At 44.4% G+C, this 27,602-nt stretch overlaps 2 protein-coding genes across 2 annotated transcripts; both read right to left on the bottom strand.

Moving 5' to 3' along the window:
* Nucleotides 1–3,788: 3,788 nt before the first annotated feature.
* On the bottom strand, nt 3,789–7,423 carry thumpd1 (THUMP domain containing 1). The gene is made up of 4 exons (XM_072657954.1): nt 6,940–7,423; nt 5,453–5,633; nt 4,572–4,820; nt 3,789–4,349 (listed from the first exon to the last, which is right to left on the bottom strand). Exons 1-4 carry the CDS (start codon nt 7,129–7,131, stop codon nt 4,006–4,008), a joined length of 966 nt encoding a protein of 321 aa, XP_072514055.1. The 5' UTR covers nt 7,132–7,423; the 3' UTR covers nt 3,789–4,005.
* Nucleotides 7,424–8,134: 711 nt separating this feature from the next.
* eri2 (ERI1 exoribonuclease family member 2) lies at nt 8,135–13,973 on the bottom strand. The gene is made up of 7 exons (XM_072657945.1): nt 13,898–13,973; nt 13,258–13,385; nt 12,905–13,052; nt 11,488–11,588; nt 11,312–11,393; nt 11,110–11,198; nt 8,135–10,709 (listed from the first exon to the last, which is right to left on the bottom strand). Exons 1-7 carry the CDS (start codon nt 13,971–13,973, stop codon nt 9,144–9,146), a joined length of 2,190 nt encoding a protein of 729 aa, XP_072514046.1. The 3' UTR covers nt 8,135–9,143.
* Nucleotides 13,974–27,602: the final 13,629 nt, after the last annotated feature.

Below are 27,602 nucleotides of genomic sequence, written 5' to 3'. Positions count from 1 at the left end.
AAGGTTCTAGATAGGTTGTGAGTGTGAGAGGCAGTGGGGACAGAAGAAACAGGACTAGTGCTTCTGGAGGTTCTAGATAGGTTGTGAGTGTGAGAGGCAGTGTGAGCAGAATTAACATGACTAGTTCTCGAACTGGAGGTTCTAGATAGGTTGTGAGTGGTAGTGGGGATTAGAATAAGCATGACTCTAGTGCTTCTGGGTGTTCTAGATATGCAGTGTAAGTGGCAGTGTGAGCACAATAAACATGACTAGTTCTTCTAGAGGTTCTAGATAGAATGTGTGTGTGAGTTTCTGATTCGGCTCTGTCTGTTTAATCTAGAACCGCCAAACAATGTCCAACACACCGCAGGGTGAGGAGATGCTGCTCCTCAGAGGGGGCTGAGGGAAGTACCTGAAGCCTGTGGTTTAGAATAGTTGAGCATCTCACCTGAGGAACCTGCAGAGAGAGCGAGAGCTCAGTGCTCACACACACACACACACACACACACACACACACACACTCGGACACTCGCATGACCTTCCTTCTGCTCAGGTAAGCAACCAAACATAATAAATAAACGAGCAGGCAGACGTCTCCCGCTGTGTTGCCGTGGTGATGGAAAATGAATGTGTACACTGTCACTTCCATTATAATAACTCACACACACACACACACACACACACAAACTAAGTATACAGTCACCTCTGCTAAGCAATTTAAACAACAATAGTCCCCCTCACACACACACACACACACACACATACACACACACACACACACACACACACACACACACACTCCTGGGAGTACAAAATGACAGCTGTGTAGCAGATTATGGAAATATAGCTGAGACTCGCTAGAAATTGCTAATAACACACACACACACACACACACACACAGAGCAGTGTTCAGTGGGGGTTAATGAGGGTGGGAGAGCAGTATATAGTAAACAGCTGAAGCTGGGCTGCGCTCTGCCTGCTCTTTCTCTAATTAACAAATATAATTAATTTTCTCTAAATGGAGACTTTTATGTTGAAATGTTTAATTTATATTGTTTACATTTCTCTGTCCATTTAACAGCTTTTTTATTAGACGCTCATGTCTAAATAATATTAATAATAATAATAATAATAATAATCATCATTTTTCTATATTTATATTTATTTGTTATATTTATATTTAGTTATTTAATGAGACTTTTATGTTCTTAAAATTAAATTTTTATGTGAAAATAATGACTTATTATCTCAACTTTCATTACTTGTTGAACTACTACTACATACTACAATATGGGTTGCTGTGGTGTGTGTGTGTGTGTGTGTGTGTGTGTGTGTGTGTGTGTATGGATCAGCAGAGGATGGAGTAAAACTCGGGAGACCTGCAGAGCAGTTCTCCACACACACACACACACACACACACACACACACACACACACACACACACACACACACTCACACACAGCTGAAAGGTCAGCGCAGCCGCGGCTAAATGGATGCTAATCCGCTCCTCCAGGAGGAAACACACAGCGCAGAGACACAGCTTCACCCCCTGACCTTTAGAGCGAGAAAGCGTGCGAGAGAGAGAGAGTTGGACCTTATGCTCTAGTAATTAGCAGTGTATCAGTATGCAGTGTGTGTGTGTCAGTGCAGAAGCTCCACACTGACGATATTAAAATAAATCAAATCTTTCACAGAATTGTAAAATAGTGACTAAGAGCCAGCATCCTCCACCTGTTCCACCTTAAATCAGCATTCTCTAACAGTTCCACCTTAAACCAGCATCCTCTGCCAGTTCCACCTTAAATCAGCATCCTCTACCAGTTCCACCTCAAATCAGCATCCTCTACCAGTTCCACCTTAAATCAGCATCCTCTACCAGTTCCACCTTAAATCAACATTCTCTAACAGTTCCACCTTAAACCAGCATCCTCTGCCAGTTCCATCTTAAACCATCATCCTCTGCCAGTTCCACCTTAAACCATCATCCTCTACTAGTTCCACCTTAAATCATCATCCTCTACCAGCTCCACCTTAAATCAGCATCCTCCACCTGTTCCACCTCAAATCAGCATCCTCCACCTGTTCCACCTTAGATCAGCATCCTCTACCAGTTCCACCTCAAATCAGCATCCTCTACCAGTTCCACCTTAAATCAGCATCCTCTACCAGTTCCACCTTAAATCAACATTCTCTAACAGTTCCACCTTAAACCAGCATCCTCTGCCAGTTCCATCTTAAACCATCATCCTCTGCCAGTTCCACCTTAAATCATCATCCTCTACCAGCTCCGCCTTAAATCAGCATCCTCTACCAGTTCCGCCTTAAACCATCATCCTATACCAGTTCCACCTTAAATCAGCATCCTCGACCAGTTCCACCTTAAATCAGCATCCTCGACCAGTTCCACCTTAAATCAGCATCCTCTGCCAGTTCCATCTTAAACCATCTTCCTCTGCCAGTTCCACCTTAAACCATCATCCTATACCAGTTCCACCTTAAATCAGCATCCTCTACCAGTTCCACCTTAAATCAGCATCCTCTACCAGTTCCACCTTAAATCAGCATCCTCTGCCAGTTCCATCTTAAACCATCATCCTCTGCCAGTTCCACCTTAAATCAGCATCCTCTACCAGTTCCACCTTAAATCAGCATCCTCTACCAGTTCCACCTTAAATCAGCATCCTCTACCAGCTCCACCTTAAATCATCATCCTCTACCAGCTCCACCTTAAACCATCTTCTTCTACCAGTTCCACCTTAAACCATCTTCCTCTGCCCACTCCACCTTAAATCAGCATCCACATGCTTCCCTACCTTCAGATGCTGCTGCTGGAGCTCTCAGCTTCTCCAGAAATGCAGGTGTACAGCTGTCCATGAGGGGGCGCTCATAGCCTGATCTGTATTTACAGCAGTGGAGTAAAAGTGAATTACTCTGCTCACCTGTAGGGGGAGCCCAGGAGCACAAACAGCAGTTCTCACATTACAGCCCAGTCCTAAAGGTCACACTCAGGGTACTGTAGGGTGTGTGTGTGTCTGAGGGGACACTCAGGGTACTCTAGGGTGTGTGTGTGTGTCTGAGGGGACACTCAGGGTACTGTAGGGTGTGTGTGTGTGTGTCTGAGGGGACACTCAGGGTACTGTAGGGTGTGTGTGTGTCTGAGGGGACACTCAGGGTACTGTAGAGTGTGTGTGTGTGTGTCTGAGGGGACACTCAGGGTACTGTAGAGTGTGTGTGTGTGTGTCTGAGGGGACACTCAGGGTACTGTAGGGTGTGTGTGTGTCTGAGGGGACACTCAGGGTACTGTAGAGTGTGTGTGTGTGTGTCTGAGGGGACACTCAGGGTACTGTAGGGGGTGTGTGTGTGTGTCTGAGGGGACACTCAGGGTACTGTAGGGTGTGTGTGTGTGTGTCTGAGGGGACACTCAGGGTACTGTAGGGTGTGTGTGTGTGTGTCTGAGGGGACACTCAGGGTACTGTAGGGTGTGTGTGTGTGTGTGTGTGTGTGTGTGTGTCTGAGGGGACACTCAGGGTACTGTAGGGTGTGTGTGTGTGTGTGTGTGTGTGTGTGTCTGAGGGGACACTCAGGGTACTGTAGCTCATGGGGCGCTTTTTACAGCCCTGAAAGTAACGGGACACCCTGCAGCCTTGCAGACCTAGCAGGCACACGCAGACGAGGGGCGAGAGGGTGCCAGCGTGAGTAATGGGACAGGGCCGAGGAGGGCCGTGCCCGTATCAGGAGCTCTTGTTTGCTGTAGTGAAGAAGGCGCCGGCTCGTTTGTTTACAGACAATAAAATGTTTATTTAGAGCTGAAAAATAAACAAAGTGAAAAACAACAACAACCCAAACTTAAAAGAGAAGACAACAGGAAGTCGTTTTCAGAAGCTCACTAAAATGAAGCACAGCTTTGATCAGAGAATTAAAACTAAACAAACAGAGGAAGCGACGGGATCGGACCCCGGAGCCGCCCGGCCCGGATTCAGGCCGAGTGTCCGGAGTGTGTGTACTCCACTCCTTTCAAACTGTCAATCACTCTTGCTCCGCCTCCCCCTTACTCCCGTTGCCCTGGGCAACAGCCTCAACTCCCTTCTCTACGTCTGTACCGTTCCCCGTCTCCTCCTCCTTTGGCTCCGCCTCGTTCTGCACGGGCTTCAACTCCACCTCATCCTGATCTGGCTCCGCCTCCCCCTTTGCCGACTTCTGATTCTCATTGGCCGGCCCCTTGAGGACTTCCTGCAGGTTGTACTTCCTGAAGAGCATGTAGTCGCGGACGACGCTGACGCAGCACACAGACTTTATGATCTCCACGATGATGGTCAGCTCAGGGTTGGTCAGATCCACCTTGTTCTCCGGGTTCAGCTTGGCCACCAGACCTGCGAGGAGGAGGAGGAGGAGGAGGCTCAGTTCTGAAGGTCTCCACTAGGTGGCAGCGGTGGCTCAGTGGTCAGAGCACTGGTTTACTGATTAGAGGGTTCATACATAAAACTGTGTCCAAGGAGCCCACAGGGGCCTACAGGGGCCAACAGGGGCCAACAGGGGCCCACAGGGGCCACACAGAAACGGCAGGAGAGCGGTGGTGCAGAACTGGGTCCTACCTGCTAGAGCCTTGATGACGTCGTCCCTCTTGTTGTGGCTGCTGTTCCGGGCTTTGAAGTTGATCTGGTAGGAGGCGTGGTTTGGAGCTTTGAACCACGGCTCCAGGTACGAGCTCAGGAACTTGTCCATGTCCTCAGGAAACGCCCTGCAGGTTCCGCTCACCGGCAGCATCCGCAGGATCACCCGAGACTTCTTCTTCTTGGTCTGGTAGATGTCCTGCAGGATGCTGTGCACCAGCTTCTCCGGATCTGAGAGACAGGGTGGCACATTGGTGGAGAACAGCAGTGGTGGTGTTCGGTTGGTTGGACGGCGGTGGTGTTTAGTTTGACAGTGGTGGCTAATAGTGGAAAGTGGTGGTGTTTGGTTGGACGGTGGTGTTGGTGGCGGTGTTTGGTTGGACGGCGGTGGTGGTTGGATGAAAGGTGTTTGGTTGGACGGTGGTGCTGGTGGTGTTTGGTTGGACGGTGGTGCTGGTGGTGTTTGGTTGGACGGTGGTGCTTGGTTGAAACGTGTTTGGTTGGAGGGTGGTGCTGGTGGTGTTTGGTTGAAACGTGTTTGGTTGGAGGGTGTTGGTGTTTGGTTGGACGGTGGTGCTGGTGGTGTTTGGTTGGGTGGTGGTGCTGGTGGTGTTTGGTTGGGTGGTGGTGTTTGGTTGGGTGGTGTGGGTGGTGTTTGGTTAAATGGTGGTGGTGTTTGGTTGGACGGTGGTGGTGAGGGTGTTTGGTTTGGTTGGGTGGCGTGGGTGGTGGTGTTTGGTTGGGTGGCGTGGGTGGTGGTGTTTGGTTGGGTGGCGTGGGTGGTGGTGTTTGGTTGGGTGGCGTGGGTGGTGGTGTTTGGTTGGGTGGCGTGGGTGGTGGTGTTTGGTTGGGTGGTGTCTCACCGACGTGGTGCGTCTGGATGAAAACGACGTTGTTGGCTCCGCTGTCGGCTGCCTGGAAGCGCCGCTGCCGTTTCCTGTTGGACGTCTGGATCTGCGTCACTTCCCTCTTCAGCGCCGCCTCCACATCATCCTCATCCTCACCCTCAGCCTCATCACTGTTACAGCCGTCAGCCCCGCCCAGCTGCAAACACACACTGCACTTAGCCCCGCCCTCACACTCACACACTGCACTTAGCCCCGCCCAGCTGCAAACACACACTGCACTTAGCCCCGCCCTCACACTCACACACACTGCACTTAGCCCCGCCCAGCCGCAAACACACACTGCACTTAGCCCCGCCCTCACCCTCACACAAACTGCACTTAGACCCGCCCTCACATTCACACACACTGCACTTAGCCCCGCCCAGCTGCAAACACACACTGCACTTAGCTCCGCCCTCACCCTCACACACACTGCACTTAGCCCCGCCCTCACCCTCACACAAACTGCACTTAGACCCGCCCTCACATTCACACACACTGCACTTAGCCCCGCCCAGCTGCAAACACACACTGCACTTAGCCCCGCCCTCACCCTCACACACACTGCACTTAGCCCCGCCCTCACATTCACACACACTGCACTTAGCCCCGCCCAGCTGCAAACACACACTGCACTTAGCTCCGCCCTCACCCTCACACACACTGCACTTAGCCCCGCCCTCACCCTCACACAAACTGCACTTAGACCCGCCCTCACATTCACACACACTGCACTTAGCCCCGCCCTCACCCTCACACACACTGCACTTAGCCCCGCCCTCACATTCACACACACTGCACTTAGCCCCGCCCAGCTGCAAACACACACTGCACTTAGCTCCGCCCTCACCCTCACACACACTGCACTTAGCCCCGCCCTCACCCTCACACAAACTGCACTTAGACCCGCCCTCACATTCACACACACTGCACTTAGCCCCGCCCAGCTGCAAACACACACTGCACTTAGCCCCGCCCTCACACTCACACACTGCACTTAGCCCCGCCCTCACACTCACACACACTGCACTTAGCCCCGCCCTCACACTCACACACACTGCACTTAGCCCCGCCCTCACCCTCACACACACTGCACTTAGCCCCGCCCTCACCCTCACACACACTGCACTTAGCCCCGCCCTCACACTCACACACTGCACTTAGCCCCGCCCTCACCCTCACACACACTGCACTTAGCCCCGCCCTCACACTCACACACTGCACTTAGCCCCGCCCTCACACTCACACACACTGCACTTAGCCCCGCCCTCACACTCACACACACTGCACTTAGCCCCGCCCTCACACTCACACACACTGCACTTAGCCCCGCCCTCACCCTCACACACACTGCACTTAGCCCCACCCTCACACTCACCCTCACACACACTGCACTTAGCCCCGCCCTCACCCTCACACACACGCCCTCCCTGGACCTCGTGTCCCGGGCGGAGGAGCCTCACCTGCTCTGGGCCGTAGAGCCGCTCTCCGTACTCTCCCAGCAGGCTGTACGCTTCCGCCGTGCACCTCTGCGCGTTCATGTTGCAGGTGATCAGAACGCCCTGCATGCCCGCGCACAGCACGCGCTCCTGCCGAGGGCGCTTCGCTCCCTGAGCGTGCACGCGCCAGCTGCGCTTTCTACTCTCCTCAGACATGACTTAGATTACAGCGCTGACCTCTGACCTCACACACCTGAACACACACCTGAGTACACACACACACACACACACACACACACACACACACTTACAAACTCCGGCGCGTGAGAGAGAGAGCAGGAGCACTAATGTGAGGTAGAACGGCGCGCGGACTGGGACAATCCTACACCGAAAAACGCGTTTCACAAACCGCCTCGCGCATGATCAGAGACTGAATGATTATTAATCAACTCATTAATTACTCTTAAAGCGCGTGAGCCGGCGCGTGAGCACGCGTAGCAGTGAGCTGTGTGAAGCAAGCAGCAATAAAGACCCGCGCTGTCAAAATAAAAGTCCCTGTTCAATCGTTAATATATATATATTTAAATACGGTATTAATATTATATACAAATATTAATATTATATATGTAACTAAAATAATATATATTGACCAATTAAATATATTATTATTCATTTAATAACAAAGTGCTAGCACTGACTGTATGCATCAACACTAAGACATACAGTGCACCTACACCCAAACTATTATATTTTCTTTTAATTAGCACACTAATAATATCACACTATTTAATTCTATTTTTATTATTATTTTTAATGTTGCTTATTTTAAATGTTGAACTTTTATTTTGACATTAATTCTATATCCGGCTGCTGCTTGTTGTTTTGCGGAGCACCGAGAGGGACATGTCCCCACCGGGCGAGCTGTCCTCTTTATTAGTGTCCTCCTATCACAGCTGCTCTCCTCTGTTCCTCCACTGGAGTCAAAAGAAGCAGAAACCTGAACTACAGGACTTTTATTTTGGCAGTAAAACAGGAAGACTTTTATTCAGGTGTATTTATAGAATCACACTTCAGCTCAAATACAGCAGAAATAAACAGACACACGAAGCTTTACTTTAAAACTCAGGAGTCTTTCAGTCGGACTGAAGCTCGGATCAGATCCACGCCCTCCGGCGCCAGACCCGCTGCTCACCTGACCCCCCCCCTCTACCTCACAGCCAATAAAACACTGTAGAACATTCACACACTGCCACGGTGACTGCACAGCTTAGGGAATTTGTGGTTGCTAGGGGGTTGCTATGTGGTTGTCACGCTGTGTTACGTGGTTGCTATAGTGTCGCTACAAGTGGCAGCCATGATATCGCAGCTTGAAGCTCTGTGGTAGCACGGTGCCTACTGTGTAGCTCCATGTGTGTTGTCAAGTGGCTGCTATGGTACCTCGTGCGGTTGCTAGGGTGTTAGAGGTGGTCGTAGGAATGTTGTAACGAACTGCTATGCGATGTCAGATGGTTGCTATGTCACTGGAATGGGGTCCCTGGTGGTTGCTATGGTACCTTGTGCGGTTGCTAGGGTGTTAGTTACAACATTCTTACAACCACCTTTAACTGCTACATGATGTCTGATGGTTGCTATGTTACTGGAATAGGGTGCGTGGTGGCTACAATGCAGTTGCATATGTGTTGTCAAGTGGCTGCTATGGTACCTTGTGTAGTTGCTAGGGTGGCAGAGGTGGGTGTTGGCAGCTGGCAGGGAGCTGCTAACTAACTGCTATGCGATGTCTGATGGTTGCTATGTCACTGAAAGGGTAGTTGCTATGCAATTTTACATTTGATGGTTGCTATGGTGTGGCTAAAAAGATTGCCATTGTATCCTAGCTATGGGTTACTTAGTGGCTGCTGTGCTGTTCCATCTGTGTTATCAGGTTGTTGCTATGGAACAACATGTGGTTCTCATGTGGTTGCTAGGAATTTGTTTACTGGTTGCTATGGTGCTACAGGTGGGGGCTAATGTGTTGCTATGCTAGCCCAAGTGGTTAGTAAACTGTTGGTAGACTAGAGGGTGTTGGTTAATATTGGTAGGGAGCTGCTGGCAGTTGCTATGCCATGGATGATGGTTGCTAGGGTGTCGGTAAATATTGGTAGGGAGCTGCTGGCAGTTGCTATGCCATGGATGATGGTTGCTAGGGTGTCCGTAGGTGGTTACTAAGTCACTGCAGTGGTAGGATCAGTCTAGCGGAGGTTTCTGGTAGCCGGTGTTTTGACGCTGAAGCTAATCCTTCTGTTCGGTTTCAGGGAGGAGTTAATCACGGCCGACTCCCACTTAAAGAAGCCACACCCACGGCTGTGGGCGGAGTCAGAGCCGCTCCTCCTGACCGGGCAGGTGTAGAAGCCCCGCCCGTGGTTTGGGCCGCCATTACCCACGGTCAGACGCTTCGCTCTCCGCCCACACGCACACAGAGGAGACGTTACTTTGGTTACCTTGGTTACCTTAGTTACCATAGTGTTCTCACCATCAGACCTGCAAAAGGGGAGGGGCCGACGCTCAGAGCAGCAGGACGAGGGAGGTGGTTGGTTGAAGGAGACTGAGGATCGTTTTGATTGGTTGTTGTAACAAGAGGAGGAGGAGGAGGATTGATTGATGGTGCTGGAGGAGCGCGGTCGGTTGGCGGAGTAGGAGGAGAGAGCCGATTGGTTACTGTAGATTGATTGGTTGTCGGAGACGGAGGAGCTTTCTGATTGGTTGGTGGAACAGGCAGCCCATGATTGGTTGATGGAGATGGAGTGGAGATCTGATTGCTTGTTGGAGACAGACAAGTGTTTTGATTGGTTGGTGGAAGAGGTAAACCCTAATGATTGGTTGCTGGATATGAAGGACAGAGCTGACTGGTTGACAGAGAAGGAGGGCTTTGATTGGTTGCTGGAGACAGAGGAGGCGGGGAATACAGACTGGTTTTTGGAGACAGAGGAGTATCCTGGGTGGGTATTGGAGGCGGAGTGGAAAGAGGTGGACAGCTGAGCTGATTGGTTGATTGATGTGGAAGAGGATGTTGATTGGTTGTTGGAGATGGAGGAAAGCTTTGATTGGTTGACAGAGGATGACAGAACTGGGTAAGGAACTTTGAATAACCCTGCTGCCGATCTGTCCGAGGAGGACTGGTGTGATTGGTCCGTATAGATGGTGAAAGGCATGATGGGAGTTGTAGTTGTAGCGCAGTGTCCCGGGCGACTGAGTGATCTGTAGGGGTTTGAGAGAGGAAGAAGAGAAACAAAGGTGGAGGCTGGAGTGGAGGGGCGGAGCTTTGAGAGGTGTGGTTTATTTACCTCTGTATGAGGTTTGTTAAATGTGTTGCTAGGCAACGTAGACTCCTCTCTGTCCCAGAGAGCAGGTGCTTCGCTTCCATCTACACCACCACACTCTCCATCCTCCAACAGCATGTCGTCATAGGAACCAGACTCCTCAGCTTCCGTTACTAGGAAACCATCCGTCCAATCACAGTCTGTGGTCTCCAGGCCAGCGGCCGCACCCAGGGTCGAGGTGTGTGTGGTGTTCTGTAGTGTGGTGTGCAGCTGGGGTGTGTTCACACACACTGGAGTGATGAGTGTTGTGAGGACGGTGCGGGTGGACACCAGACTCTGACACACACTAGTAACGGTGTTGGGGTTACCAGCTGAGCTCCCGTTGCCATGGTTACCAGAGTGTGATGGCTGGTTCTCCTCGACAGGTGGGCGTGTGTTCCTCTGACCCTCGCTGCGGACACACACCTCTCCAAACATAGGCCTGGACTTCAGCGGAGCCTGAGCGCGAGAGAGAGAGAGAGAGAGAGAGAGAGCGAGAGAGACACACTTTTAACTGAAAGCGATAGCTCCTCCCCCCTCCTAAATGTAGCGATCAGCCAAGACACATTTATTTAATTTCACCCTGATGCTACGAGGCTAATGGCGCTGACACGTAATGCCTCGTAGCTGCCGTGCTAATTGGTGGGATACGAGCTTCCGTTACCTGTTAGCTACATTAGCCTCGTAGCTCCAGTGTGAAGCTAAGGAAGCTGATCGACTACACGTTAGGTTCAAACTGGGGGAGCTCATTTGATTACTGCTGCTGGGTCTATAATCACCTGTGCAGGTCTCTGGGGGATGCAAGAGGACCTGAAGGAGACCCGTGGGGGGGCAGAGGACCTGAAGGAGACCCACTCACCCTGTTCAGAGATTTGGTTATTTTCAGCACGCAGCCGTCTGTCACCATCCGCCAGGCCAGACGAGCTGTATTCCGAGCATCATCCAATCCTGCACACACACACACACACACACACACACACACACACACACACACACCTCTGTCTATGCATCTATAGTGTGTATAAGTGTGTGTGTGTGTGTGTGTGTGTGTGTGTGTGTACCTGAATGTTCTCTGCCGCTGAACTGTATACCGAGGTCCTGCAGGGCTCCGTTGAGGCCTTTAGGTCTGCGGCTGTAGAACGTCTGAGGAACAGAGGAAGACGGTTACTCTCACGGTTGCCGTGGTTACTCTGCTAATCTGGCCTGGGTACAGGTCTGTGAGTGTGGGATTACTGACCCTGTAAGAGGCTCGAAGGTCAATCCAGCTGTTCAGGGCTTCAGGTTTAGCGATTTGTTTTCGTTTACACTCGTACAGCAAACACACTCCCAAATCCCAATCTGGATTAAAACAGACAGAATTACACTCAGAACCTTTAATCCGGATTAAAACAGCGTTACACTCAGAACCTTTAATCCGGATTAAAACAGACGGAATTACACTGAGAACCTTTAATCTGGATTAAAACAGCGTTACACTCAGAACCTTTAATCCGGATTAAAACAGACGGAATTACACTGAGAACCTTTAATCTGGATTAAATCAGACATAATTACACTTAGAACCTTCAATCCAGATTAAAACAAAATTACACTCAGAACCTTTAATCTGGATTAAAACAGACGGAATTACACTCAGAACCTTTAATCTGGATTAAAACAAAATTACACTGAGAACCTTTAATCCAGATTAAAACAAAATTACACTCAGAACCTTCGATCCAGATTAAAACAAAATTACACTCAGAACCTTTAATCCGGATTAGAACAGACGGAATTACACTCAGAACCTTTAATCTGGATTAAAACAAAATTACACTGAGAACCTTTAATCCAGATTAAAACAAAATTACACTCAGAACCTTCGATCCAGATTAAAACAAAATTACACTCAGAACCTTTACTCCGGATTAAAACAAAATTACACTCAGAACCTTTAATCTGGATTAAAACAGACGGAATTACACTCAGAACCTTTAATCTGGATTAAAACAAAATTACACTGAGAACCTTCGATCCAGATTAAAACAAAATTACACTCAGAACCTTTAATCTGGATTAAAACAGACGGAATTACACTCAGAACCTTTAATCTGGATTAAAACAAAATTACACTCAGAACCTTTAATCCGGATTAAAACAAAATTACACTCAGAACCTTTAATCCAGATTAAAACAAAGTTACACTCAGAACCTTTAATCCAGATTAAAACAAAGTTACACTCAGAACATTTTATCCTCATTAAAACAAAGTTACACTTAGAACCTTTAATCCGGATTAAAAACGGAATTACTCTCAGAACCTTTAATCCGGATTAAAACAGATGGAATTACACTCTGAACCTTTAATCCAGATTAAAAACAGGTGGAATTACTCAGAACCTTTAATCTGGATTAAAACAGACGGAATTACACTCTGAACCTTCAATCCGGATTAAAACAGATTTACACTCAGAACCTTCAATCCGGATTGAAACAGAATTACACTCAGAACCTTCAATCCGGATTAAAACAGAATTACACTCTGAACCTTTAATCCGGATTAAAACAGAATTACACTCTGAACCTTTAATCCGGATTAAAACAGATGGAATTACACTCTGACCTTTAATCTGGATTAAAACAGTATGGAATAAATGAAAGACCCTCAGTCTGACCTGACCAGGTGAGGAAGGTGCAGAGGTGTCCAGAGGCCGGTGTGCTTCTGCTGTCAGTCACATAGACCACGCCTTTCTCCTGCTGCAGAGCGTGGAGCCAGCGGGTAAACCTGGACAAGCAGATCTGAAGAGGAAGCCCCGCCTCCACCTGTTTCTGTGAACCAATCATGTGATTTTGAGGACGAACAGTTGCGTAAGAGGCAACAGGATGACTGGCATGTAAGCCAATCAGCTGAGACGCGTTCCGTGTCTGCAGCTACAAGGCTAATGGAGCCAATACCCCGCAAATTAGCACTGTGCTAAGTGCACCAGTGTAGCGCGTTTACATGTGCAGGTGAGTGCGGCGTGTTCACCTGTGTGATCCCAGTGAGTTCTGTGCAGAACTCAGACAGAACCGGATGTTCTTGAGGCTGGACGTAAGAGTGGAACTCGGACTCAATCTGTCCGTTAGACGTGTTCAGCAGCACAGCCGGAAACTCAACTGCAGCAGAACACACAGATTAGGACAGAGGACAGAGGACAGAGCCGGCGGTGGGGTGGACAGAGGACAGAGCACGGGATGAAAAGAGGACAGAACCGGGACGGTGGACAGAGCGTGGGGGGGACAGAGGACAGAGCGGGGGGTGGACAGAGGACAGAGCGGGGGTGGGGGTGGACAGAGGACAGAGCGGGGGTGGGGGTGGACAGAGGACAGAGCACGGGATGAAAAGAGGACAGAACTGGGACGGTGGACAGAGCGTGGGGGGGAACAGAGGACAGAGCGGGGGGTGGACAGAGGACAGAGCGGGGGGTGGACAGAGGACAGAGCGGGGGTGGGGATGGACAGAGCGGGGGTGGGGGTGGACAGAGGACAGAGCGGGGGTGGGGGTGGACAGAGGACAGAGCGGGGTGGGGTGGACAGAGCGGGGTGGGGGGGACAGAGCGGGGTGGGGGTGGACAGAGGACAGAGCGGGGTGGGGGGGACAGAGCGGGGTGGGGTGCTGGAGCTCTTACTGATCTCCTGGCCGAGGTTGTTTTTCTCTCTCCAGCAGGTCGACTCAAAGTCAATAACGATCAGATAGGAGAACATCTGCTCTGCAAGAACCAGACAGAACCTCAGCGTTACTGCGTTTACTCACGGTACCACAGACTGGTTCTGGACTAGTGCACTAGAGAGAGCACGGCCAATTGTGCTTTCTCAGACTCCGGCTGCTGATGGCAAAGCGCCATGGCTTGGGAATCAGACCCGTGAGCCCTGGGGCCACATTAGAGCACTAGACCTCGGAGCCCCTCGGAGCCCCTCGGAGCCCCTCGGAGCCCCTCGCCCAGGATGTTTAACAGGAGAGAGAACAGAAGACCACTCTGAACTGAGCTCTTACTGGAACCAGCCTGGTTCTTCTGACCACTGGAGGACTGACTGCGCTTCCTAATCAGACCGAGCTCTCTGTGGAAAACACACACACACACACACACACACACAGATGGTTACACACACACACACACACACACACACACACAGACAGACAGGTACACACACAGACAGACAGGTACACACACAGACAGACATGTAGACAGACAGACAGACAGGTACACAGACAGACAGGTACACAGACAGACAGGTACACAGACAGACAGGTACACAGACAGATGGTGTGTATATGAATGTTCTCTGATGTTTAATGTTTATGAGATGTTAATATGAGTGTGATATGAATATTAATGAGTGTGATGTGAATATTAATGAGTGTGGTGTGAATATTAATGAGTGTGATATGAATATTAATGAGTGTGATGTGAATATTAATGAGTGTGGTGTGAATATTAATGAGTGTGGTGTGAATATTAATGAGTGTGATGTGAATATTAATGAGTGTGATATGAATATTAATGAGTGTGATGTGAATATTAATGAGTGTGGTGTGAATATTAATGAGTGTGGTGTGAATATTAATGAGTGTGATATGAATATTAATGAGTGTGGTATGAATATTAATGAGTGTGGTATGAATATTAATGAGCAGTGCTGGCTCTGGGCTCACCGGGCCAGTTCCTTTGTTGACATGCTTCAGCCGTTCAGCTCCATCCGCCTCTGCGTCTGCTCCGCCCGGCTCGTGAGAGGGTGTCTGGGACTAGTCCGGCTCAGATGATCCGACTTTCTCTGAATAAAGCGCTTCAACTTCAGAATTTCCTCGAAAGTAAAGCCGGACTCGCGCGGCTCGGTTTGAACCCGGATCCCCGCCTCCGCTCTGAGCTCTGCGCTCGGCTGAGCGAGTCTGCCAGGCTGATAATCGACCCCGAGCAGCAGATCGATGATTCCGGTGAGGGTTTGTTTTTCTTTGTTATCGATTTTCACTGCAGAATAAAGAAGATATTAGATATATTACACAGTAAGAACACACACACACACACACACACCCGGGTAACGGCTTCATCCGGTAACAGAGACCGCAGACACAGCCGCTTTATCCATCGTTAGCTAGCTGGGTTAGCGGTTAGCAGAGGAGCAGCATGGCTGCTGAGGGACACGCTGCTGCGAGACCTGCAGCTACTGCAGTATCAGTACAGTACAGTATCAGTACAGTATCAGTATCAATATCAGTATCAGTACAGTATCAATACAGTATCAATATCAGTATCAATATCAGTACAGTATCAATATCAGTACAGTATCAATATCAGTATCAGTACAGTATCAATATCAGTATCAGTATCAGTACAGTATCAGTATCAGTACAGTATCAGTACAGTATCAATATCAGTATCAATATCAGTATCAATATCAATATCAGTACAGTATCAATATCAATATCAGTATCAATATCAGTACAGTATCAATATCAGTACAGTATCAGTATCAATATCAGTATCAATATCAGTATCAATATCAGTATCAGTATCAATATCAGTACAGTATCAATATCAGTATCAATATCAGTATCAGTATCAATATCAGTACAGTATCAATATCAGTATCAATATCAGTATCAGTATCAATATCAGTATCAGTATCAATATCAGTATCAATATCAGTACAGTATCAATATCAGTACAGTATCAGTATCAATATCAGTACAGTATCAATATCAGTATCAATATCAGTATCAGTATCAATATCAGTACAGTATCAATATCAGTATCAATATCAGTACAGTATCAGTATCAGTACAGTATCAGTATCAGTATCAGTACAGTATCAGTACAGTATCAATATCAGTATCAATATCAGTATCAATATCAATATCAGTACAGTATCAATATCAATATCAGTATCAATATCAGTACAGTATCAATATCAGTACAGTATCAGTATCAATATCAGTATCAGTATCAATATCAGTATCAATATCAGTATCAGTATCAATATCAGTACAGTATCAATATCAGTATCAATATCAGTATCAGTATCAATATCAGTACAGTATCAATATCAGTATCAATATCAGTATCAGTATCAATATCAGTATCAGTATCAATATCAGTATCAATATCAGTACAGTATCAATATCAGTACAGTATCAGTATCAATATCAGTACAGTATCAATATCAGTATCAATATCAGTATCAGTATCAATATCAGTACAGTATCAATATCAGTATCAATATCAGTATCAATATCAATATCAGTACAGTATCAATATCAATATCAGTATCAATATCAGTACAGTATCAATATCAGTACAGTATCAGTATCAATATCAGTACAGTATCAGTTCAGTATCAATATCAGTACAGTATCAGTTCAATATCAGTACAGTATCAGTACAGTATCAATATCAGTACAGTATCAGTATCAATATCAGTACAGTATCAGTTCAGTATCAATATCAGTACAGTATCAATATCAGTATCAATACAGTATCAATATCAGTATCAGTACAGTATCAATATCAGTATCAGTACAGTATCAATATCAGTATCAATATCAGTATCAGTATCAATATCAGTTTAGTATCAATATCAGTAAAGTATCAGTATCAATATCAGTTTAGTATCAATATCAGTAAAGTATCAGTTCATTATCAATATCAGTATCAATATTAGTATCAGTATCAGTATCAATATCAGTTTAGTATCAATATCAGTAAAGTATCAGTTCATTATCAATATCAGTACAGTATCAGTTCAATATCAGTACAGTATCAGTACAGTATCAATATCAGTACAGTATCAGTATCAATATCAGTACAGTATCAGTTCAGTATCAATATCAGTACAGTATCAGTTCAATATCAGTACAGTATCAGTACAGTATCAATATCAGTACAGTATCAGTATCAATATCAGTACAGTATCAGTTCAGTATCAATATCAGTACAGTATCAATATCAGTATCAATATCAATATCAGTACAGTATCAATATCAGTATCAATATCAGTATCAGTATCAATATCAGTACAGTATCAGTTTAGTATCAATATCAGTTCAATATCAGTATCAATATCAGTATCAATATCAGTACAGTATCAGTTTAGTATCAATATCAGTTCAATATCAGTATCAATATCAGTATCAATATCAGTACAGTATCAGTTTAGTATCAATATCAGTTCAATATCAATATCGGTATCAATATCAGTATCAATATCAGTATCAGTTCAGTATCAGTAAAGTTCAGTATCAGTTTAGTATCAATATCAGTTCAGTATCAGATCAGTATCAGTTCAATATCAGTACGGTATCAGTTCATTATCAATATCTGTACAGTATCAGTTCAGTATCAGTAAAGTTCAGTATCAGTTTAATATCAATATCAGTACAGTATCAGTTCAGTATCAGTAAAGTTCAGTATCAGTTTAATATCAATATCAGTACAGTATCAGTTTAATATCAATATCAGTACAGTATCAGTTTAGTATCAATATCAGTATAGTATCAGTATCAGTATCAATATCAGTACAGTATCAGTTCATGATCAATATCAGTATAGTATCAGTTCAGTATCAGTAAAGTTCAGTATCAGTTTAGTATCAATATCAGTACAGTATCAATATCAGTATCAATATCAGTACAGTATCAGTATCAATATCAATATCAGTATAGTATCAGTTCAGTATCAGTAAAGTTCAGTATCAGTTTAGTATCAATATCAGTTCAGTATCAGTTCAATATCAATATCAATATCGGTATCAATATCAATATCAGTATCAGTTCAGTATCAGTAAAGTTCAGTATCAGTTTAGTATCAATATCAGTTCAGTATCAGATCAGTATCAATATCAGTATCAATATCAGTATCAGATCAGTATCAATATCAGTATCAATATCAGTACAGTATCAGTTTAGTATCAATATCAGTTCAGTATCAGTTCAATATCAATATCAGTATCAATATCAATATCGGTATCAATATCAGTATCAGTTCAGTATCAGTAAAGTTCAGTATCAGTTTAATATCAATATCAGTACAGTATCAGTTCAATATCAGTACAGAATCAGTTTAGTATCAATATCAGTACAGTATCAGTTCATAATCAATATCAGTATAGTATCAGTTCAGTATCAGTTCAGTATCAGTAAAGTTCAGTATCAGATCAGTATCAATATCAGTACAGTATCAGATCAGTATCAATATCAGTTCAGTATCAGTTTAGTATCAATATCAGTATAGTATCAGTATCAGTATCAATATCAGTACAGTATCAGTTCATAATCAATATCAGTATAGTATCAGTTCAGTATCAGTAAAGTTCAGTATCAGTTTAGTATCAATATCAGTACAGTATCAGTTCAATATCAATACAGTATCAGTTTAGTATCAATATCAATACAGTATCAGTTTAGTATCAATATCAGTACAGTATCAGTTTAGTATCAATATCAGTACAGTATCAGTTCAATATCAGTATAGTATCAGTTTAGTATCAATATCAGTATAGTATCAGTTCAATATCAGTACAGTATCAGTTTAGTATCAATATCAGTACAGTATCAGTTCAGTATCAGTTCAATATCAGTACAGTATCAGTTTAGTATCAATATCAGTACAGTATCAGTTTAGTATCAATATCAGTACAGTATCAGTTCAGTATCAGTAAAGTTCAGTATCTGTTTAGTATCAATATCAGTATCAATATCAGTTCAGTATCAGTTCAGTATCAGTTCAGTATCAGTACAGTATCTATCAATATCAGTACAGTATCAGATCAGTATCTATCAATATCAGATCAGTATCAGTTCAGTATCAGTTCAGTATCAGTTCAGTATCAGATCAGTATCTATCAATATCAGTACAGTATCAGATCAGTATCTATCAATATCAGATCAGTATCAGTTCAGTATCAGTTCAGTATCAGTTCAGTATCAGATCAGTATCTATCAATATCAGTACAGTATCAGATCAGTATCTATCAATATCAGATCAGTATCAGTTCAGTATCAGTTCAGTATCAGTTCAATATCAGATCAGTATCTATCAATATCATGGAGGAGTTGGAGGAGTTGGTGGAGTTAGTTAGTTTCTACAGTAACAGATGTTTCGTGTTTCTCTCAGCCGTCTCCATGGTAACGTGGAGTGTGTACTGAAGCTCATGCCGTTCTGAAGGTCTCTCCATCATGTTCACTCAGGTGGGCAGTAAGAGAAAGCTGGACGGTTCTCCGGAGCTCAGCACGGTTCTGAAAAGAGCAAAGAGCATCAAGGAGCCGCAGGAGAACCATGCAGCAGAGGAGCCTGTCCTCTCTCTCCCCCAGCAGCAGCAGCACAGAGCGCGCCTCTCTCGCCCACCCCAGCAGCTGTGTGAACCCGTCACTGAGGAGGACGTGTGTAGGCTGGTCCAGTACAGCCTGCTGGGGAACAGCTATGGAGGGGAAAAACCAAGGTACACACACACACACACACACACACACACACACCTCTACAGCCCACAGAGACTCATGCATGATTTGCCCTGTGAATGACTTGGTTACTATGGTAACTATGGTGACTATGGTAGCCACGCTCTGGAATTCTTTTCCTAAAGAATCAGTTACTATGGTAACCAAGCTCTGGAATTATTTTTCTAAAGAATCAGTTACTATAGTAACCAATCTCTGGAGTTCTCTATATTAATAATCAGTTACTATAGTAACCATGCTCTGGAAATCTTTTCTTGTTACTATAGTAATGGGTTTCATTAATGCCCTGCAGCAGTGATCAGTTACTATGGTAACCAGGTTCTGAAATTTCTTCTACCTGAATAATGGGGCTTTATCTTTGCTCTGTCTGGTTCAATATAGATAAATAAAGATGTATTGATTGATGTATTGACTGATGTATTGATTGATTAATTGATTGTGTTTCTCCTGTTGACCAGCTGGTGCCGTCTCCATGGCCGGCGCCGTGTGGTCAGGGTTAACGTGGTTGTGCTGGAGGGACTGACCCAGCTCCATTTCTACACACATTACACCCAGTTCAAACAGCTGAGGAGAAAATACAGCACTGTGAGTGTATCACACACACACACACAGACACACACACACACACACACACACACACACAGTGTGAGCTATGTGCTTTTGATGTGACGTGTACAGTATAATACGTCAGTGCAGAGCTTTAAATGGGAAATAATGATTGTGGTCTTCTTCCACAGAGATGCACTCTAGCGCCCTCCTCAGGCCACTTGTTGTCTGCACTCTTCACTGCTGAACTTCCAAATCCTCAGCCTCTGTCCAGCCCACAGATCCACACAGCGCACCCTACAGGTGATCAGTTTCATAAGTTGGATATTTGATGAGTTTAACATCAGTACAGACTGCCTTTAATTACATGATTAATCTATCGCCAGTTATTCGATTAGTAGTGTGAATATAGCTTTATAGAGTGCCCCCTACGCTTCCTGTAGTGTATTACAGTCTGTCAGAATGAGAGTGTGGATCATATGATCATTATAGAGCATTATAGAGCGCCCCCTATGCTTCCTGTAGTGTATTACAGTCTGTCAGAATGAGAGTGTGGATCATATGATCATTATAGAGCATTATAGAGCGCCCCCTACGCTTCCTGTAGTGTATTACAGTCTGTCAGAATGAGCGTGTGGATCATATGATCATTATAGAGCATTATAGAGCGCCCCCTACGCTTCCTGTAGTGTATTACAGTCTGTCAGAATGAGCGTGTGGATCATATGAGCATTATAGAGCGCCCCCTACGCTTCCTGTAGTGTATTACAGTCTGTCAGAATGAGAGTGTGGATCATATGATCATTATAGAGCATTATAGAGCGCCCCCTATGCTTCCTGTAGTGTATTACAGTCTGTCAGAATGAGCGTGTGGATCATATGAGCATTATAGAGCATTATAGAGCGCCCCCTACGCTTCCTGTAGTGTATTACAGTCTGTCAGAATGAGCGTGTGGATCATATGAGCATTATAGAGCATTATAGAGCGCCCCCTACGCTTCCTGTAGTGTATTACAGTCTGTCAGAATGAGCGTGTGGATCATATGAGCATTATAGAGCGCCCCCTACGCTTCCTGTAGTGTATTACAGTCTGTCAGAATGAGAGTGTGGATCATATGAACATTATAGAGCATTATAGAGCGCCCCCTACGCTTCCTGTAGTGTATTACAGTCTGTCAGAATGAGCGTGTGGATCATATGAGCATTATAGAGCATTATAGAGCGCCCCCTATGCTTCCTGTAGTGTATTACAGTCTGTCAGAATGAGCGTGTGGATCATATGATCATTATAGAGCATTATAGAGCGCCCCCTATGCTTCCTGTAGTGTATTACAGTCTGTCAGAATGAGTGTGTGGATCATATGATCATTATAGAGCATTATAGAGCGCCCCCTATGCTTCCTGTAGTGTATTACAGTCTGTCAGAATGAGTGTGTGGATCATATGATCATTATAGAGCATTATAGAGCGCCCCCTACGCTTCCTGTAGTGTATTACAGTCTGTCAGAATGAGCGTGTGGATCATATGAACATTATAGAGCGCCCCCTATGCTTCCTGTAGTGTATTACAGTCTGTCAGAATGAGCGTGTGGATCATATGAACATTATAGAGCATTATAGAGAGGTGTGTGTGTGTGTGTGTGTAGCTGATGTGGTCTATCACCCGGTGGTCCGGCGCTTTGGCCTGAAGAAGAGAGGAATGAGCAGCTACCTGCTGACAGAAGAGGAAATGATCAAAAAGAGCTTTCCAGTCAAAGGTGAGCGAGAGTGAGTGAGTGAGAGAGTGAGTGAGTGAGAGAGTGTGAGAGAGTGTGAGAGAGTGTGTGAGAGTGTGAGAGTGTGAGAGTGTGAGAGAGTGAGTGAGTGAGTGAGAGTGAGTGAGTGAGAGTGAGTGAGTGAGAGTGAGTGAGAGTGAGTGAGAGTGAGTGAGTGAGAGTGAGTGAGTGAGTGAGAGTGAGTGAGTGAGTGAGAGTGAGTGAGTGAGAGTGAGAGTGAGTGAGTGAGTGTGAGAGTGAGTGAGAGAGCTTCATGCAAAAGGAGTGTGCTTTTTTCAGATCTGACTGTAATTCTATACCCATAATGCTTTGAAGGTGGGCGGGGCTGTGCGGCGTTTGCTTGCACTCAGGCCACTGATCATGTGACTGACAGCAGCCCTCTGTTTGGTCTGGACTGTGAGATGGTGAGTGAACCCCAGTAGAACTACACGACCCACAATGCATCAGTTTAAAAGATAAATATAAAATGAAAGATAAATATATTCAAACAAAAAAGTGAATAATATAAAATAAGTATAAATGCTGACAAAGGAGGTCAGAAATGATTTATGGAAAAAAAATAATTCATTTACCTTTTTATATTTTTAAGATTACAAGTAAAGTTGATTTATACACTGTTAGTTTAGTTTAGACAAAAACTTAAAAACGTCTGTCTAACAAAAATGTGATTTGTTTATATAGTGTATATACAGTGTTTATATAGTGTTTATATAGTGTATATACAGTGTTTATGTAGTTTATATACAGTGTTTATATAGTTTATATACAGTGTTTATATAGTTTATATACAGTGTTTATATAGTGTATATACAGTGTATATATAGTGTTTATATAGTGTATATATAGTGTTTATGTAGTGTATATACAGTGTTTATACAGTGTTTATATAGTGTATATATAGTGTTTATGTAGTGTATATATAATGTTTATATAGTGTATATACAGTGTTTATATAGTGTATATATAGTGTTTATGTAGTGTATATACAGTGTTTATATAGTGTATATATAGTGTTTATGTAGTGTTTATATAGTGTATATATAGTGTTTATGTAGTGTATATACAGCGTTTATACAGTGTTTATATAGTGTATATATAGTGTTTATGTAGTGTATATACAGTGTTTATATAGTGTATATACAGTGTTTATATAGTGTATATATAGTGTTTATGTAGTGTATATACAGTGTTTATATAGTGTTTATATAGTGTATATATAGTGTTTATATAGTGTATATACAGTGTTTATACAGTGTTTATATAGTGTATATATAGTGTTTATGTAGTGTATATACAGTGTTTATATAGTGTATATACAGTGTTTATATAGTGTATATATAGTGTTTATGTAGTGTATATACAGTGTTTATATAGTGTATATACAGTGTATATATAGTGTGTATGTAGTGTATATATAGTGTATATACAGTGTTTATATAGTGTATATATAGTGTTTATGTAGTGTATATACAGTGTTTATATAGTGTATATACAGTGTTTATGTAGTGTTTATACAGTGTTTATATAGTGTATATATAGTGTTTATGTAGTGTATATACAGTGTTTATATAGTGTGTATATATAGTGTTTATATAGTGTATATATAGTGTTTATGTAGTGTATATACAGCGTTTATATAGTGTATATACAGTGTTTATATAGTGTATATATAGTGTTTATATAGTGTATATATAGTGTTTATGTAGTGTATATACAGTGTTTACATAATGTTTATACAGTGTGTATATATAGTGTTTGTACAGTGTTTATATAGCGTATATACAATGTATATATAGTGTTTATGTAGTGTATATACAGTGTTTATATAGTGTTTACATAGTGTTTACATAATGTTTATACAGTGTTTATACAGTGTATATATAGTGTTTGTACAGTGTTTATATAGTGTATATACAGTGTTTATACAGTGTTTATATAGTGTTTATACAGTGTTTATACAGTGTATATACAGTGTTTGTACAGTGTGTATACAGTGTTTGTACAGTGTGTATATATAGTGTATATACAGTGTATATACAGTGTTTGTACAGTGTGTATATATAGTGTATATATAGTGTATATACAGTGTTTATATAGTGTATATACAGTGTTAATATAGTGTTTGTACAGCGTGTATATAGTGTTTATACAGTGTGTATATATAGTGTTTATACAGTGTATATATAGTGTATATATAGTGTTTGTACAGTGTTTATACAGTGTGTATATATAGTGTATATACAGTGTTTATACAGTGTGTGAAGTGTGTTGTGTGTTGTATCAGTGTATGACGCAGGCTGGAGCTGAGCTGACACGAGTAGCACTGGTGGACAGCAGGGGGTGCTGTGTACTGGACCAACTAGTAAAACCATTCAACCCCATCATCAACTACTGCACCAGGTAATTAACTCTCACACACACTGTGTGTATTCCAGCAGGTTGTTGGGTCTGTGCTGCAGTGTGAATTGTGTTTTTCCAGTATGTATTCCAGCAGGTTGTTGGGTCTGTGCTGCAGTGTGAATTGTGTTTTTCCAGTGTGTATTCCAGCAGGTTGTTGGGTCCGTGCTGCAGTGTGAATTGTGTTTTTTCAGTGTGTATTCCAGCAGGTTGTTGCGTCCGTGCTGCAGTGTGAATTGTGTTTTTTCAGTATGTATTCCAGCAGGTTGTTGGGTCTGTGCTGCAGGGTGAATTGTGTTTTTCCAGTATGTATTCCAGCAGGTTGTTGGGTCCGTGCTGCAGTGTGAATTGTGTTTTTTCAGTGTGTATTCCAGCAGGTTGTTGGGTCCGTGCTGCAGTGTGAATTGTGTTTTTTCAGTATGTATTCCAGCAGGTTGTTGGGTCTGTGCTGCAGTGTGAATTGTGTTTTTCCAGTGTGTATTCCAGCAGGTTGTTGGGTCCGTGCTGCAGTGTGAATTGTGTTTTTTCAGTGTGTATTCCAGCAGGTTGTTGGGTCCGTGCTGCAGTGTGAATTGTGTTTTTTCAGTATGTATTCCAGCAGGTTGTTGGGTCTGTGCTGCAGGGTGAATTGTGTTTTTCCAGTATGTATTCCAGCAGGTTGTTGGGTCTGTGCTGCAGTGTGAATTGTGTTTTTCCAGTGTGTATTCCAGCAGGTTGTTGCGTCCGTGCTGCAGTGTGAATTGTGTTTTTCCAGTATGTATTCCAGCAGGTTGTTGGGTCTGTGCTGCAGTGTGAATTGTGTTTTTCCAGTATGTATTCCAGCAGGTTGTTGGGTCTGTGCTGCAGGGTGAATCGTGTTTTTCCAGTATGTATTCCAGCAGGTTGTTGGGTCTGTGCTGCAGTGTGAATTGTGTTTTTCCAGTGTGTATTCCAGCAGGTTGTTGGGTCCGTGCTGCAGTGTGAATTGTGTTTTTTCAGTGTGTATTCCAGCAGGTTGTTGCGTCCGTGCTGCAGTGTGAATTGTGTTTTTCCAGTATGTATTCCAGCAGGTTGTTGGGTCTGTGCTGCAGGGTGAATCGTGTTTTTCCAGTATGTATTCCAGCAGGTTGTTGGGTCTGTGCTGCAGTGTGAATTGTGTTTTTCCAGTGTGTATTCCAGCAGGTTGTTGGGTCTGTGCTGCAGGGTGAATTGTGTTTTTCCAGTATGTATTCCAGCAGGTTGTTGGGTCTGTGCTGCAGGTGAATTGTGTTTTTCCAGTATGTATTCCAGCAGGTTGTTGGGTCTGTGCTGCAGGGTGAATTGTGTTTTTCCAGTATGTATTCAGCAGGTTGTTGGGTCTGTGCTGCAGGGTGAATTGTGTTTTTTCCAGTATGTATTCCAGCAGGTTGTTGGGTCTGTGCTGCAGGGTGAATTGTGTTTTTCCAGTATGTATTCCAGCAGGTTGTTGGGTCCGTGCTGCAGTGTGAATTGTGTTTTTTCAGTGTGTATTCCAGCAGGTTGTTGGGTCTGTGCTGCAGGGTGAATTGTGTTTTTCCAGTATGTATTCCAGCAGGTTGTTGGGTCTGTGCTGCAGGGTGAATTGTGTTTTTCCAGTATGTATTCCAGCAGGTTGTTGGGTCTGTGCTGCAGGGTGAATTGTGTTTTTCCAGTATGTATTCCAGCAGGTTGTTTGGTCTGTGCTGCAGGGTGAATTGTGTTTTTCCAGTGTGTATTCCAGCAGGTTGTTGGGTCTGTGCTGCAGGGTGAATTGTGTTTTTCCAGTGTGTATTCCAGCAGGTTGTTGGGTCTGTGCTGCAGTGTGAATTGTGTTTTTCCAGTATGTATTCCAGCAGGTTGTTTGGTCTGTGCTGCAGGGTGAATTGTGTTTTTTCCCAGTGTGTATTCCAGCAGGTTGTTGGGTCTGTGCTGCAGGGTGAATTGTGTTTTTCCAGTGTGTATTCCAGCAGGTTGTTGGGTCTGTGCTGCAGGGTGAATTGTGTTTTTCCAGTATGTATTCCAGCAGGTTGTTGGGTCTGTGCTGCAGGGTGAATTGTGTTTTTCCAGTATGTATTCCAGCAGGTTGTTGGGTCTGTGCTGCAGGGTGAATTGTGTTTTTCCAGTATGTATTCCAGCAGGTTGTTGGGTCTGTGCTGCAGGGTGAATTGTGTTTTTCCAGTGTGTATTCCAGCAGGTTGTTGGGTCTGTGCTGCAGTGTGAATTGTGTTTTTCCAGTATGTATTCCAGCAGGTTGTTGGGTATTCCAGCAGTATGTTGGGTCTGTGCTGCAGGGTGAATTGTGTTTTTCCAGTATGTATTCCAGCAGGTTGTTGGGTCTGTGCTGCAGGGTGAATTGTGTTTTTCCAGTATGTATTCCAGCAGGTTGTTGGGTCCGTGCTGCAGGGTGAATTGTGTTTTTCCAGTATGTATTCCAGCAGGTTGTTGGGTCTGTGCTGCAGTGTGAATCGTGTTTTTTCAGTGTGTATTCCAGCAGGTTGTTTGGTCTGTGCTGTAGGGTGAACTGTGTTTTTCCAGTATGTATTCCAGCAGGTTGTTGGGTCCGTGCTGCAGGGTGAATTGTGTTTTTTCAGTGTGTATTCCAGCAGGTTGTTGGGTCCGTGCTGCAGTGTGAATTGTGTTTTTCCAGTATGTATTCCAGCATGTTGTTGGGTCCGTGCTGCAGGGTGAATTGTGTTTTTCCAGTATGTATTCCAGCATGTTGTTGGGTCCGTGCTGCAGGGTGAATTGTGTTTTTCCAGTATGTATTCCAGCAGGTTGTTGGGTCCGTGCTGCAGGGTGAATTGTGTTTTTCCAGTATGTATTCCAGCAGGTTGTTGGGTCTGTGCTGCAGTGTGAATCGTGTTTTTCGTGTATGTATTTCTGCAGGTTTTCGGGCATTACCCGCTCCATGCTGCAGCCTGTAAACACTCGTCTGCAGGACGTTCAGGCTAAACTGCTGGACCTGCTGCCGCCGGACGCTGTTCTGGTTGGACACTCGCTGGATAATGACCTGCGTGCACTGCAGGTAGGTGTCACTCACCGTATGAGAATATATACATCTGGGATACCAAACCAATGAATGAAAAACCCTAGCAACCACCTAGCAACACTGTAGCAATCACCTGTGATACTATAGAAACCACCTAACAACACCATAGTGACCACTTAGCAACGCTATAGCAGCCGTCTGTG

Source organism: Salminus brasiliensis, chromosome 15 (assembly GCF_030463535.1).
Source record: "Salminus brasiliensis chromosome 15, fSalBra1.hap2, whole genome shotgun sequence".
Taxonomy (NCBI): Eukaryota; Metazoa; Chordata; class Actinopteri; order Characiformes; family Bryconidae; genus Salminus; species Salminus brasiliensis.
The sequence above is the reverse complement of the archived record's forward strand: the minus strand, read 5'-3'. Positions and strand labels throughout refer to the sequence as shown.

Bases quoted from the DNA above. Each gene is read 5' to 3' on its own strand.
- thumpd1 (XM_072657954.1), bottom strand. From the start codon at position 7,131: ATGTCTGAGGAGAGTAGAAAGCGCAGCTGGCGCGTGCACGCTCAGGGA. The intron at 5,634-6,939 runs GTGAGGCTCCTC...GTGTGTTTGCAG, and splicing joins GGCTCTACGGCCCAGAGCAG to CTGGGCGGGGCTGACGGCTG. The intron at 4,821-5,452 runs GTGAGACACCAC...CCTGTCTCTCAG, and splicing joins CATCCAGACGCACCACGTCG to ATCCGGAGAAGCTGGTGCAC.
- eri2 (XM_072657945.1), bottom strand. From the start codon at position 13,973: ATGTTCTCCTATCTGATCGTTATTGACTTTGAGTCGACCTGCTGGAGA. The intron at 13,053-13,257 runs GTGAACACGCCG...TCACAGAAACAG, and splicing joins AACTCACTGGGATCACACAG to GTGGAGGCGGGGCTTCCTCT. The intron at 11,199-11,311 runs GTACACACACAC...GTGTGTGTGCAG, and splicing joins CAGCGGCAGAGAACATTCAG to GATTGGATGATGCTCGGAAT.